The sequence below is a fragment of the Lepidochelys kempii genome, chromosome 7 (genome assembly GCF_965140285.1).
Source record: "Lepidochelys kempii isolate rLepKem1 chromosome 7, rLepKem1.hap1, whole genome shotgun sequence".
NCBI lineage: Eukaryota > Metazoa > Chordata > Testudines > Cheloniidae > Lepidochelys > Lepidochelys kempii.
In genome coordinates this window covers 100619445-100632370 of record NC_136386.1, presented here as the reverse complement: position 1 = coordinate 100632370, position 12926 = coordinate 100619445, and the positions used below count along the sequence as shown (strand labels likewise).

At 39.7% G+C, this 12926-nt stretch overlaps 1 protein-coding gene across 12 annotated transcripts in view; it reads left to right on the top strand.

The window, feature by feature from the left end:
* Positions 1 to 908: 908 nt before the first annotated feature.
* Positions 909 to 12926, top strand: part of MGMT (O-6-methylguanine-DNA methyltransferase) — a 369933-nt gene continuing 357915 nt past the window's right edge. For 2 of the 12 annotated variants that reach the window (XM_073354046.2, XM_078853846.1), the window contains exon 1: positions 911 to 1204. In XM_073354046.2, coding sequence (XP_073210147.1) covers positions 1188 to 1204 — 17 coding nt within the window. In that variant the 5' untranslated portion in view covers positions 911 to 1187. Of the gene's footprint in view, positions 1205 to 12926 lie in introns of all 12 variants that reach the window. The other 10 variants (XR_013636087.1, XM_073354042.2, XM_078853848.1 and 7 more) reach the window with 10 other exon arrangements.

Here is a 12926-nt window from a genome sequence, read left to right as displayed (position 1 = left end):
ATTTCCAACTGGTTAGAGTATGGGCTGAGAACTAGTGGCACCTGGGATTAATTCCCTGCTCCAGCACTCATGCTGCATGACCCTCAGCAAGTCACTTAGACTCTCTGTGGCATCTGTAAAACGGGAATAACAGCATGGTCCCGTTACAGGGCTCTCATGAGGATAAATACATTAAAGATTTGTGAGGCGCTCAGATGTGATGGGGGTGAGAGCGGATAGTACCACACACATATTTGTGATTTAACTGGTAGAATTTTGCAGTTTGGAATACAAATGCTGTCCGGATCCAGCTCCTGTTGCACATCAATCTGCAACAATGTCGGCATTGTTGGCTGCCCTAGGAGCTACTACATTTTTACAGTGTTTAGAACTTGGGAGTACTGGGGCTAAAAAGTGGCAGGATCCAGAAACCACACGTACATTTTTCCAGTGCTAGTAAGCCAGGATGAATCAGGAGCCAGATTTTTTGGTTCAGTAGACACCACACTCATTCTCCCTTTAGTGGTACAATTTGGGGGTCTGGAGCCAAAAAGTGGACAAGAGCCAGCTGGATCTGGGTACCAGATCTAGTCCTCCCCTCCCCGGCTTCATGCACTAAGGTGGTCTGGGTTTTATTTCGATGCAGCAGGAGCAGCAATGCTTGTTCTTTGTGTTGATGGTACAGACTGAAGCTAAAAAAAAAAAAAAAAAAAAAGAAGCGGGATCTATGCGGTTTTCACCTTTTTCCTGCAAATTTCGCAGGAAACCTCCCACCCTAGCCAGGCCCTTCACTAACCCTCCCGGTGGCCTGCTTTCCCCTTTCATACAACTGCCTCTGCCTCTCTCTCCCGCTCCCCCCAGCCACAGGTTACTGCAGCGCCTCCGAGGCTCCCGCGGCCGCTCCATTTCAATGCCCGCTGGGCGGGCTCGCAGGTGCGCCGGGGTGCAGCCCGGCTCCGGGCGCGAGAGGATTTGGGCACGTGACGCTGAAGCTAACTCGTGCAAATTGCGTATGAGGAAATTAAGCGCGTTTCCGGCGGCAGCAGCCGCTGCTCCAACTTGTGTGCGCGGGCTGCTGCGCTTGTTCTTGTGGTGAAGTCTTAGGGGTTTTTTTGGTTGTTGGTTTTTTTTTTTCCCTCTCTCTTGTAATCCGTTCTGCAGAGCGGTGAGTGCTGGGGCATTTTCTTACGGCCCCTCTAAAGCCAGCGATGGCGGTGCAAAGCGGGTGAGAGGGGCAAAGTAGAGTCTGGGCTGGTGTTTTCAGTCCCCGCTCCCCTTCTTCCCCCGCTGCAGGTCAGGGGGTTGGTGTGGAAGCTCCGGAGGCTTTATTCGCTTGCAAATGCAAACGCCGCCCCTGGCTCCTCCCTTTTGCTGCGGCTCTGCTTAGGAATGGGGCTTGTGCTGGCACATGCGGAATAACTGGGCCTGCTGGTTTAGGGTTGTTCGTACAAGGGAAAGAGGGAGCTGGGCAGCATGTTTATTTGTTAGAAAGTCATTGAAATCCCCTAGTGTAGTTAAAAAACCAGAAGTGGGGGAGGGAGAGCAGGTTTAAAAGTCTCCTCTTCAGACTTTGTTTGCTGTGCCTGCAGTTCTCCTTTGAACAGCCTGGGAAAGTGCTTGAAGAGTTTGGTTTCTTCCCCTTGCCTCCCTTTGTTTGGTTGTTTGGGTGTTTTTAAAGCTATGCTAAGGTCTTGTAACATGCTGTGCATTTCTCTAGTGTAGGGTGGTATGCAGCTGGGACATTCTGAATAGGAAATTTTCAAGCGAATGAGATGAAACTTAAAGCGTGCTCTTTCTCCGAAAGTGACTCTTTGAAAAAGGCATCGTGGGGGTCCACACACAGTGCGTCTCAGTGATTTCCAGATCCCATTTGTTTATTTTACAAATAAAAAGAGAGCCTTTCTTGGCTGTCAGGCCTGCAAATTCAAGATCACAGTAGTAAAGATTCAGTTGGCCAAATGCTAATCTCTTTTACACCTATAGAATCCCACCAATCTCAAATTATGTTGTTGGCTGCACCTTTGCAACCTACTGCGTCTAGGCGAAGTTCTTAAAGGCATAATTTGAAGACAAAATGGGTTGGTGTGGATGGCACTAAAAGCAGAACTTAGTTATCAATTCTGTGGCTATGTAAGGCTGGAAAAAATAAAGTTAGGCTTTCCCAGAACAGTGTTGATCCTTCAGGGCCAACTAGTAAAAAGTGGTTTTAAAAATCTGCATTCTCATCACTGAATAATGAGATATAACTAATGCACCCAGAAAGCAGACTTGGTGAGTAAGAAGGTGCCATTTTTTGTGAACCCTTTTCAAAATAAAACCTCACTTTAAATATCTCACTGAAATTTACACTGTACAATCCTATAGTACATGAAAGAGACAACTGGAAAAAAATTCCTAGTAATGGGGTTCTTGGTTTTATGAGCACTGTGGAGTTGGGTCCAGATTCAGAGTATTTCCTACAGTAGAAGCCTGCAAGCACTCATAAACTAGCGGTATCAGTAGGCCTCTGCATCTGGAATCTGCAGGTTGGAACAGAGTAATCCTAAATATTTCAGTTTTCCTCCTCATTCTTGTTTTATTGCAGGTCACCCTGTCCTCCCTTCCCTCAGGCTACAGTGAATTGGGAGATCTGGTTGCCTCCTAGTATTTTCATCATCTTGGATCTGAGATAAAATGGAAATACCAGATCTCTTGCTATGTCAAGCAAATAGGTGACTCCTTAAGGCCTGTCTTACAACAACAAAATTAAATCCTTCAAATGCCCCGTATCCACTTCTGTCATACAAAATCTCCCTGTGGTGGAAAAAAGTGAAGCAAACCAGTAATATTGTAGCCAGCATGAACTATGTTCCAGAACTCCTCATCTGCTCAATCTGGGCTGAGATAATTGTTTGCTGTGTAGAAAATATTTGGTAATATGGTGCCAAATCGGTCACTCCTCTTTTTAATGTAAGGAGAAGGCAAAATAAAGGTTAATAAGGAGTATTGGTTTATTGCTATATTTGTAATACAAACTGTAAAAATATAGACAGTAAATATAAAAATCCTCTTTGCTACTTCATCATTCCCAAGCAAGTCATAGTGTAGTTATTGTTAATTTCTGCATCTTTTTCATTTTTTAATTCTTTTTTTTTTTCATTTTGGTCTCTGCTTTTACCTTATTAAATGATAGAATGTCACACTTCTATAGTATTTCAAATTTTCAAAGCACCTTATAAGTATTAATTCTCTCTCTGTATCATGGGTGACTATCTTCTTTTTCAAGCAGTGAAATAAAGATACAGTGTGAATAAGTGACTTGCTCAAGGTCACTTAGTGGCAGAGCTGATTAATTCTTGAGTCCAAATTGTCCCTATGCGGGGAGTGTGAGGGAAACATATGCCAGATTAGAAATTCCATGGGATTTCTTGTGGAATATTCTGTTTGGGGCGGGGGCTAGGGTTAACCATTTCGTGGAAATGTGAAAGTTTTCGACTGAGAACCCTTTGAATGTTGGCAGTCCATTGGAGACCAAGGTAACTATATAGAAATGGTATGCTGCTGAACTGTGTATATGGCCTTTAGTCTTCCCTTGATTGCACAGCAAATGTAGCTTCAATGGACCCATAGTATGGAATCTACTATTGGTGCCTGCCCACAGAAAAATTCCTCCCTACCTGTTGAGGTAGGTTTGTCAACCGAGTCAGAAGTAATTGTCATGCGGAATTCCCAAGGAGATTTAATGAGCTTATGCCCTTCTCCTACCAACCCAGTCCTTATCTGGTCCATTCAGGAAGAAAACAGGATGAAATGTGTGTGGTATAATTAAGTCACACCTTTTAAAACTTCCTACATCTGGGTATAACGGACAGTAAGTTGTACATTCTTGTCGTCATTCTTTCCTTAATCATTATCACCTATTCCCTCTTTTCAACCTAGTCCTGGCCAATTGCGGGGATGCTGCTGCCCTCCCCTTGTTACGGGGCAGGGGTTAAAAAAAAGGAGGCTTTCTCTCCCTGGTGTACAGATATTAAGAGCCAATTCCCCAGCTTTGTTAGGGGATGCCTTCCCTTAAATCCACTTCCAAGCTGGTTTAGCAGGGAATCAAACCTTTATGGAATGATACCTGCACTGCTCAGTTACTACCTCCTAAGTTGTGACATCTTGACCTAACCTCCTGACCTACCCTAATGAGTCCCTGAACTGCCATGGGGAAAGCAAAAAAAATCCAACCAATAAAAAATCCAAAACCAAAACCCACCCATCCTGCATCGGCCAATCTGGTAGCGAAGGAAAAGTTTCTTCTCAGTGTCAAAAGAAAAAAGGCAACTAGTGCAATACTCACAGCAGATCGTAAAAGACACAGTCCTTATTCTGATCCTGTGGATGTGTGGAGGGGTGTTGTTTGTCTGTGATGAGACAGAGTTCTGTCTGGAGGACACAAGATATAAATACCTCTTGCCGTCTCCACTTATGCACCTGGTGGTTCTGTGTCCCCACCTGAACTGGGCACTTCGGTTCTCCCTTACCTCAGATACAGTCTATTTTCCCTCCCCTCATAACCCAGGGGCAATGGGTCCATTAAAAGACTATTAAAAATGGTCCCTATTCTTTCAGCTGTCCCACTGTGCTCAGTTGTGGTGAGCATGTTCTCCTTGTGCATGAATCCCTAACTCTGGCAGCGCTTCTACAGGATTTTTGGAGAGAAGGGTGGAAGAAGTTCACAGAGGTGACATGCGCTTTACATCCACTCCTGCCCAACAGACTGAGATCTGCAGGGTTTTTATTAACTCCACCACAGAAGTGGATGGGGCGCTTTGGTTCCCTGCCCAGTGTTCGCACCTTTAGAATATCTTGTCTCAAACCATAATTACTAGTTTAGTAGTTGATTTTTCTCTTCCAGAAAATGTAGAGGGCTTTTTATTCTTTGTGTACAATTCTTAAATTTGGCTAGCTGGAGCAGTGCCTTCTCAGTGTTTTCCTTTGAAAGCCTGTTTAAGTGCCATCACGTCTATCAAGTTGAAATAGTCTTAGATCTGGAAAACAAAAATGATTTCCTTAATACCATAGGAGATTTCTCCTACTTACCTAGAAATACAGTATACTCATTCTAAAAGTTCTGAAGTTGCTTATGTATTTTGGTTTTTTTCAACAGAGTTTTGTGAGTGCTTTTTATATCCATACAATATAGGTTTATCAACATTTAGTAAAAATAAAACAGTATAGTTTTGCTCATAGACTTGGTTAGATTTATAAGTAGGAATACCCTAAACACTAAAACTTTCCTACAATCTTGCTTGTATTTGGTAGGATAGAAGCAACTTTTACTCAAAGATTTTGACATCAATGTAGCCAAATACGTGTATTTAGGAGCTTGTAAGGATGGGTTTGGCAGCTTCTATCTGCAGTCTCATCCATGACAAGTTAATTACACCATTTATTCAGCAACTACACAGAAGATCCATAGGAAACTATAGTAGTTGTACTGTAACTTGTGTTACCGTGACTTCTTTATCTCCTGATAACTCTGTAATTAACTTGTCACCACTGTTTAATGCTTAACATATGTAGAGAATCAATTCATGGCATTACTAAAGAGCGAGTAGCCTGAAGGAGAAGCTTCTGCCCTTTGAAAAGGCTATTGGGGTTTATTTAAAAGGCAAAATCAGGGAGTTGGGCAGTTCATTTTGGGAAAACTGTATAATGTGGAAAAACTGTTCCAAAGCGAACTGGGATTTAGTAATGTTTTTTAAGGTGTAGGTTTAGGTGACAGGATAAATTAACTTCAGTTGCAAAGAGAAGCCTAATAGTCTGGAAAGGTATATACAACCAAAAGAAGAATAGGTTTAGGAAATAGATGGTAGTTTTTGTTAATGTTGGCCCTTACTTAAGTGCACAGTTAAGTATGTGGTAGAGCTAAAACAGCTGTAATCCTTAAAAGTTAAACCAGTCTGTGACAACCACTACACCCAGTCATGCTCTAGCTAAGCAATATATAATTTCCTTCTTACACTACCCCAGAGGCTACTGATATAAAAGGTGACACCCTTGCCCACATGGTGAATGTTGAAACTCTGTGTGAACAGTGATGGTTATTCTCAATTAGATTAGTGGCATAGGAGCTGAATCATGGCACCAAGGGAGCAAAAATACAGTGTTTCTGCACCGGCCTTAAAAATAGTGAGCCAGTCTGCCTGGGATGCGACTGTTTTAAAAACAAGTTTCCGTTTTCTGCATAATTCTTTTCATTATTTTAAGTTGTTAAATATGCAGGTTTTGGAAAAAATGTTTAGAACAATGAACTAAATCCTAGATGTATTCAGTCTAATACTTTAAAAGATTTCCTGTGTTAGAATAATTTTCTGTTTGTAACACTAGTGTAGTCAGCAAAGTATCCAACATAGCCTGTATTGCCCATTCCCAGAAGTCGAAGGGTGAAACTGAATGCACATTCTACCAATAGCATAAGTCGTAAAAGCAAGCACTTGTTAAATCTATTTGTTTTTATTATAGACATCGATCTGCCAGTCGCAATAATGCATTTATGGACATTTTTCTGCAAGCACAGCGCTGGTGGCAGTTTTTACTGACAAATTGAGTCATATGGACAGTAGTTCAAAATACGCTTACTTTATTGACAGATTGTGCAATTCTCTAGTTCACTGAGTGTTCATGAGATATCTGGGTTGGTGAAGAGAATGTAACTAATGGGAAAATGTAGGACAACAGTTCTAATTTTTGAATGTTGAAATCTGTAAAGAAGTGACAGGACACAGCTACATTTCCTAGTTACTCTTGCAAACTTTTTAACTCTCTCTAGAAATTTTTCATTGAAGTCACATCAAGGAAAGAAACCTGACCTGTCCTGGCATCAAACTCTCTTTCCTACTGATGCATCAGATTGCTAATGGAGAGAGTTCAGCCTCATACAACACCAGTACACCATCCAAAAGGAAGCTGGCACAGCAGTACAGAAAGATATGTTGGCTTTGTGCAAAGTCTAGTAAAACAAACTTACACCCACAAGCATGAACACCAAAAATGCTGCCTTAATCTTTTAATTTTACAGCAGAGAATTAAATTGATAACCAGGTATATTGCCCCCAAATAGGCCATGGTTTAGCAGGTGTTGAGTCATACATACATGCAAGTACAGGAAACTGAGTTATATCTTACAAAGATATCATTAACATGCATTGACATATTTTTCCAAAATATTGTTCTTCCAATAGTTTCTTGCAAAAAATATTACTTGTGTGATGATCTGCTCCAAGTGGCCAAAAAGTACACTCTAAAAAGGAACTCAAATGTGACTATAACTAGAAAGTATAGATTTTTAAGGTTTTGGATAATCATGGATGGTAAGGAATTGGGGAGGGAGGAGGAGTTTTAAAAAACAAAAATGCACCGTCATTTTGGTACTAATCCATGATCCTTCTCAGGTCAACTTTTACTGCTTATTAACTGTTTCATACCAGAAAGCAGCACGAGAACTGACAGTGGTGTATTTTAATGGCTAACAGGAGCATATGCCAAATATTTGGGCTTTAATACCCCAGCAGCCATAGTTGGTTTAACCTTTTAGGATGCAATTTTCCGTAGCTGTTGTCTGCTCAAATCTGGGATTTTTTAGTATTGTACAGTTCAAGCATGATGACTGAATATGTTTGAGTTATGGAAAAGATGAGAAAACGTGTGTGTGGGGGTGGCTTACTGAGTGCTAGTGCTTTTTCCTTAGTCTGAAAGAGCTTGGCTTGTTTAGCCTAACCAAAAGAAGGCTGAGGAGAGAAATGATTGGTCTTTATAAATACATCAGAGAGATAAATACCACAGAGGGAGAGGAGTTATTTAAGTTAAGCACCAGTGTGGATACAAGAATAAAAGGATGTCAACTGGCCATCAATAAGTTTAGGCTTGAAATTAGGCAAAGGTTCTAACAATCAGGGTGAAGTACTGGAAGAACAATGGGGACAAAAAAACCCAACTGCCTTCAAGACTGATCTTGATAAGTTTATGGAGGGGATGGTATGATGAGACTGCCTACAATGGCATGTAGCCGATCTGCAAGTGCTAGCAGCAAATATCTCCAACTGCCAGTGATATGACACTAGATGTGGAGGGCTCTGAGTTACTACAGAGAATTCTTTCCTGGGTGTCTGGCTGGTGGGTCTTGCCCACATGGTCAGGGTCTAACTGATATTTGGGGTTGGGAAGGAATTTTCCCCCAAATCAGATTAGCAGAGACCCTGGGGCTTTTTCACCTTCCTCTGCAGCATGGAGTACAGGTCACTTGTAGTGTAAATAGTAGATTCGCTGTAACTGGAAGTCTTTCAGTCATGATTCAAGGACTTCAGTAACTCAGCTAGAAGTTAGGGGTATATTGCAGGAGTGGGTGGGTGAGGTTCTATGGCCTGCAATATGCAGGAGGTCAGACTAGATGATCATTATGGTCCTTTCTCGCCTTGAAGTCTGAGTCTATTAAAAAATTGGTTTTAATTTCACAATTAACTGCAACTTAGAGACTAAAGAACATTTTTTTAGATTTAAGTGTGCACACACATTCTGTATAACAAAGTGCAGACTTGTTGGTTTGAAGACCCTGCAAGTCCTATTTGTGAAGGCAAGTATTATTTGTGAAGCTAAGTCCATGTAACCTGGAAGCCAGAAATGTATATTCGCCCCAGTGAACAGTTCTGTTTTTTCCACTTAAAAAGAAAACAAAAACAAACAAAAGCTCTCAAGGAAACTAAAGTTTTCAAGAGTTTCAGGGATTTAGGCACCCAAATCCCATTGAAAAATCAGTGGGATTTGGGTGCTTATCTCTCTTGCGTCCCTTTGAAAGAACAAGCTTAAATGCACAACAAAAATCTTAAATTAATGCAATATTCAAGCTGTACAGTATCACAAAGTCAGAGAATGTGAAAATTCAGTTCCAAGAACATTTAGCATTGACATGGGTATATCCTACATACATGCATACACTTAGCAATTGCCTGGGCATGCACTGACCTCTAAGCCTAGGTGGAGATCATGTGATGTCATTAGAATTTTGTATTGCTATAGGAGTCTATTCACATGTATCTGACTGCAGGATTGGGGTCATGGTATGTTCTAGCTTTTACTCCTACTTTCTGTTTCAATGTATAGTTTAATCATAGAAACGTAGGGCTGGAAGGAACATTGAGAAGGGTCCTGTACTGAGGCAGGACCAAGTAAATCTAGGCCCTCCCAGTTAGGTGTTTGTCCAACTAGTCCTTAAGAGCCTCTAATAATGGGGATTCCACAACTACCCTTGGAAGCCTGTTCCAGAACTTAAATAATCTGAATTCAGCTGAATTTTTGGTTAAGACAGCTCATTGGTTTAATGGTTTTGATTTTTCTCACTTTCTGGCTGAAATACTGGAAGCTAAATTGCAGTATTCAAAAGCCAGTTTTTAGTGCATTAAGGTCAGATCACATAAAGGAATTAAAGATTTTTATTAAAATAGCATGCATTAGCAAGATATAGCCCAGTTTGACTGAGGAATTAATAACTAAGATTTGTTTTAGTGGCTTCTAAATCATGCTAACTACACACTGCCTGTGCAAACCCTGTTCCCTTCAGCCAGTTCTTGTTAGTAAATAACATCTACTAATGCTGCCTTGTAAATGATGGTGCAGAGTAATCAATTGCCATTATAATTATATTTAAATTGTGCCCTAGATCAATCAGTAAAATGCAAGCAATGAAATAATTTATTTTCAGTAGTTAGCACATTGAAATGCAATGTACCTTTTCACTTGTTATTAGTGGTGTTATGTAGAGCCCTGCACGGGACTCTCTCTTTTTTTTTTTTTTTTTTTTTTTTTAATCCTGCTCCGCAGTACCCACTCCCATCTTGTTTCTTGCATTTTTTTTTATCCTGCTCCCACCCACAAAAACCTTAAGATCCTGCAAGAGAGAGTCCCCCATGCTACTAAAAACAAAACCAAAAAAGGGTTACTGTCATATATATGGAATTATTATATATATCTATGACATATGTCATAGATATATATATATAAATGGAATTCAGACACATTTTTACCACTAAAAGAATAGAACAAGTCTTGCTTAAGCTACGTAAAAGAATACTTTAACTCCTGTTGTAATAGACATCAAATCTTTCTTAAATCTTTCTCAAATCGCTTAAGTTTAGGTATTAAAACCTTTATTTAAAAAAACTTGCTTTACATTGCTGAAATTCTGTTTATGATAAACTGACGAGAGATTTTGTGTTTTCCTACTAAATATTCCAGTCTTTTTTCTCTTTTTCTTTTGCCTGCCCGATTCAACCCGCAAGAAAGTACATTTTACTTGCTCCCTCTATTATAGCAATGGATCCTACAGAATCCCAGTCCCGCTGCAGGGCTGTAGTGTTATGTACTGTTTCCTTGCTATTGAATGAGCTCCTTTGCACTGGCCATTTATAAGAATGACACTTGGTGATGTGTCTGTGTGTGTGTGTGTATTCTGTAGCCATCATCTTGAATGCAAAATCTGGACCTACATGGTTGCACACAACAGGCTAAATCCTGCTTGCTTTATTCACATGAGTGGGATTACATATGTGAGTAAAGCGAATTGGATTTGCCTGGTATAGATAAAAATGTTTATTTTTTAATTTTAAAGTACACTGAATTTATTTGCAAAAAGAAAAGGAGTACTTGTGGCACCTTAGAGACTAACAAATTTATTTATTATTATTAAAAAACTTTAATTACTTTAAATTTCTTTTTAAACTTGACTGAATTTACATGGTAGAATGTACAGCATCTAATACTGTAAATGAGCTACACAAATTGTATGAACTTTTGTTAGTTTGCCATCAGTGAGCTGGAGATATGATCTTTGGATCACTTCCCCATTCCACTCATGATAGTTTGCACAATCTTTCTGTTAAAAAAAAAAAAATGCTTTCGCATTGAAATAACTTGAGAACCTCTAACTTGGATCACGCTAGCTTCAGAAGAGCTGTTATAGTACTCTGATCATCTTCGTACAGTGTGTGAACTAGACAATCGTTGTGAATTTTCTTTCAGACAGGTCCACAGACTCTGATACTTCAGGCATTCTGGTCACGTTGATTCAAGAGCAACAACAACAAAAAATACTGTGGACCAGTTTGATTAACATTACATGTTATAATTGCAGGAAGAAAAGAGGCTTATGTTGAGTTTTGTGTCTTGGAGTGGAAGTGTCAACATTTCCATTTTAGCTCTGGAAGATTAGGTAACTGGTGGACTCTTCAGTGGGAGCAGATGGGCTTGCATTCAGAGTTAAGAAACTTGTATCTTCTTCCAAAAACACTTTCCACTGTCAGAATTTGTGGATCTTCTTCACTAAAGAAAAGTGTTACCACTTCGGGCCTGATGTTTTCAGAAGGGCTGAGCATCCACAACCCCAGTTGAAGGTGGCAGGGAGGGGAGCCCAGTACCTCCAAAATGAAAGCTCAAACTACTTGGTGAAACAACAACTTAAACTATTTACGTTGTGATGTTGTAATTGAAATATGCTTTTGAGTAGAACAGTTGCATAAACATTTCATCCTGGAACCAACAGGGCTAAGTTATCGACCTCTGAAAATAAGGCTTTATAATAGAAACTCAGTCTTAAATAGAATAGCAAGAAGATCGCTGTTATAATTAGTGCAAATAAAACTGAGTCCCATGTTAGTGAATGCACTTTGTTTTATGTTGTGCTATTAATATTTAAAATGTGGATTTGAATTCTTTTCAGCTATCTTTTTTTTTAGTGCAGCTATGCTTGTTGATAATTCCAGGGTGAGAGTCTCTAAGAATATGATTAACCCTGCAGGTCATCTTATAATGTAATTATTAATGATTGATTCTGTTTATCCTTGAAATCAATATAGGAAGCAAAATGGTTTGGCATATATTTGGGGTTGATTTCTTACATTCGGTAAACATGATCCTGTGACAAGACTAGTATTGGTTTATTACTTAGAACATGTTTGATGAATCTGATGTGTGTGATTAGTTTTATATAATTATTGTGATATGTGGTGTTTCTTACATGACTTTTATGTTAATATGGCCAATAGTGTTAACATCTCCTGCCACTAATAGTTAGGGTGGGGATGTGTAGTAATTGATCTTCCTGGGAGTGCTGTAATGTAAAAACAATTCAGGCTGTTTGAAGTATATTTTACAAGTGTGCATTGGGCCTTTGGGATGTTATATTGAAAAACCCAATTGTACAGTTACCATGGGAACCCAATTAGAATAGATTGCTTGAATTTTTTTCAGTCTTTCATCTTGACCAAAAATCTAATGTACTTTAAATGTTTTCATATGGAATTTATTCATATACTGACTTGATATAATAGTTTTTTATTCCAGTACCAAAATCAGACAGTATTAAATTCTCTGGATCCTTGAGACTTGCTTTTTCTTTTTAAGGAAAATGTATTACTAGCATCTATATATGAGTAGATGAACTGAAAAAAATACCTTTTTATTATTCTAATAGTGCTTATCACAATACTTCTATTAAAATGATTTACAGACTTTGGCTTATTAAAAGTAAACAAAAAAATTTCTTAAAATCTATTATTCGTACCCCGGATGATCAATGGAAGATGAGGCAGATTGTAACTGGCCCCTGAGGAAGGGAGGCTTTGCAAGAACTCTTTCCTTATGCACCCAAAGCAGCTACCAGGCACAGTTACAGGCTATATCCTCTTTGAGCACAGTGCGAGCTTTCCCCTAGCGCTTTCTTCTGGAAACTGAGGAAGTGGGCCCTTCTAGCCCTCACTGGCCAGCAGAGCTGGTTAGGTGCAAAGAAAGAAGCACGCTGCTTTTTGTTCTAAGGCTGTGGCCACACTATCGGTGCTACAGCAGCACCATACTACAGAAACTTCCTGCAGTGATGGAAGGTTTTTTTTCTTTGCTGTAGGAACTCCACCTCCCCAAGCAGTGGTAACTAT